This window comes from Nannospalax galili, unplaced genomic scaffold (genome assembly GCF_000622305.1).
Source record: "Nannospalax galili isolate Female #2095 unplaced genomic scaffold, S.galili_v1.0 scaffold28, whole genome shotgun sequence".
Taxonomy (NCBI): Eukaryota; Metazoa; Chordata; class Mammalia; order Rodentia; family Spalacidae; genus Nannospalax; species Nannospalax galili.
In genome coordinates this window covers 2,481,936-2,483,176 of record NW_008359594.1, presented here as the reverse complement: position 1 = coordinate 2,483,176, position 1,241 = coordinate 2,481,936, and the positions used below count along the sequence as shown (strand labels likewise).

General features: G+C 49.6%; 1 protein-coding gene across 5 annotated transcripts in view; it reads right to left on the bottom strand.

The window, feature by feature from the left end:
* Tmem266 (transmembrane protein 266) overlaps nucleotides 1-1,241 on the bottom strand; it is a 163,253-nt gene that overhangs the window by 41,673 nt on the left and 120,339 nt on the right. For all 5 annotated transcript variants that reach the window (XM_008823429.3, XM_017795677.1, XM_008823427.3 and 2 more), the window contains one exon: nucleotides 553-615. In XM_008823429.3, the coding sequence (XP_008821651.1) occupies nucleotides 553-615 (63 nt within the window). The remainder of the gene's footprint in view (nucleotides 1-552; nucleotides 616-1,241) is intronic.

Below are 1,241 nucleotides of genomic sequence, written 5' to 3'. Positions count from 1 at the left end.
TGGGGGGGGGGTGTGGATACTATAGGTAAAAGGTTATAGGTTTCTCCCCAAAGTTAAGGAGCTTGAGAGAAGGTTTGGGCTGGAGAATCAGCAGACTGGATGAGGCGCAGAGAAAGGAGAAAAGAGGGAAATAGCCTTACTGGGCTGAACTGTGGAAAAGAAAAAAGTCAAATACATATGTGAGTATATTATTCTCTCCTTAGAGTGGAGCATACAAGAATTCTAAGGACTGTGAAATCCAAACTCAAGGTTTAAGACTGGCTACAAAAAAACCAAACAAAACAAAAAAATGGGCTAAAAGATCTAAGTTATTTTAAAAATCAATCTTTCCTCTAAGGAAAACCCACTAGGATTCCCCTAGGCTTTCAAGGGTAAAACAGAAGCATACAGCTTGTCAGGACCTCCTACGGCCTGCTGCCTGTTTAGCCAATTATTCTGTGTGAGCTCACCCTCCATGAAGGTCTCCTGAGTGGGTCTCAGAATGGGATTAGAGGTCACAGGTGTTCTGACAGAGGTCCAGGTACAGGCAGAACAGTCCCAACCCAGACTTACCACTGCTGGGCCCATTGTAGTACTGACTGATGTAACTGTTCATGTCATCTTTCACCACAGCTTCTGGAGAGGTGAGGACAGAGAAGGATACATGTGATGGTGTGTCACTCTGTTTCAGCTAAGTGGCCCTCCCTGAGTCTCTGTCAAATGGAGATAGTGACCACTACACCCCCCGAGTCATGATGAAGATGACAGGGAGCTAACAGGCAGGTTAGATTTCCAGAGTGGAGCCAGGCACACAGAAGGCCTTCGACACAGCCCTCTGAAGGCTGGGGGTGTATTAAAGCTGGAGTGCACACGCTTGGACTTTTCTGCAGGCTGAGGTCTGCAGGTGACAGACCCGAAGCTTTCTGAGGCCACCTCTCAAGGCACACCTGAATTGGCTGTTGAAGCCAGTCTACCTTCAGGCCCAGAGGCTGAGTGTAGTGGCCTGGTTCTTAAAAGCTTTTCTGGCCTCTTTTGATCTTCAAATGCCTGTGGTCAGAGGTGTGCTCCGCACTAATGCTGAGCTGAGGAAGGTGAGCCAGGCCCTGCTCGTGCATTAGCCTGCTTCCCTGTGGCCATCCACAGCTCTGGGAAGCAGAGGTGGCTGTTCCCAGCAAGCACAGGAAGTGCTCCAGGAAGAGCTGCTCACCTGTTCAGGCTGTGTTCTGGTGCCCCTGCTGGCCTCATGGGAACCTGAGCAAGTC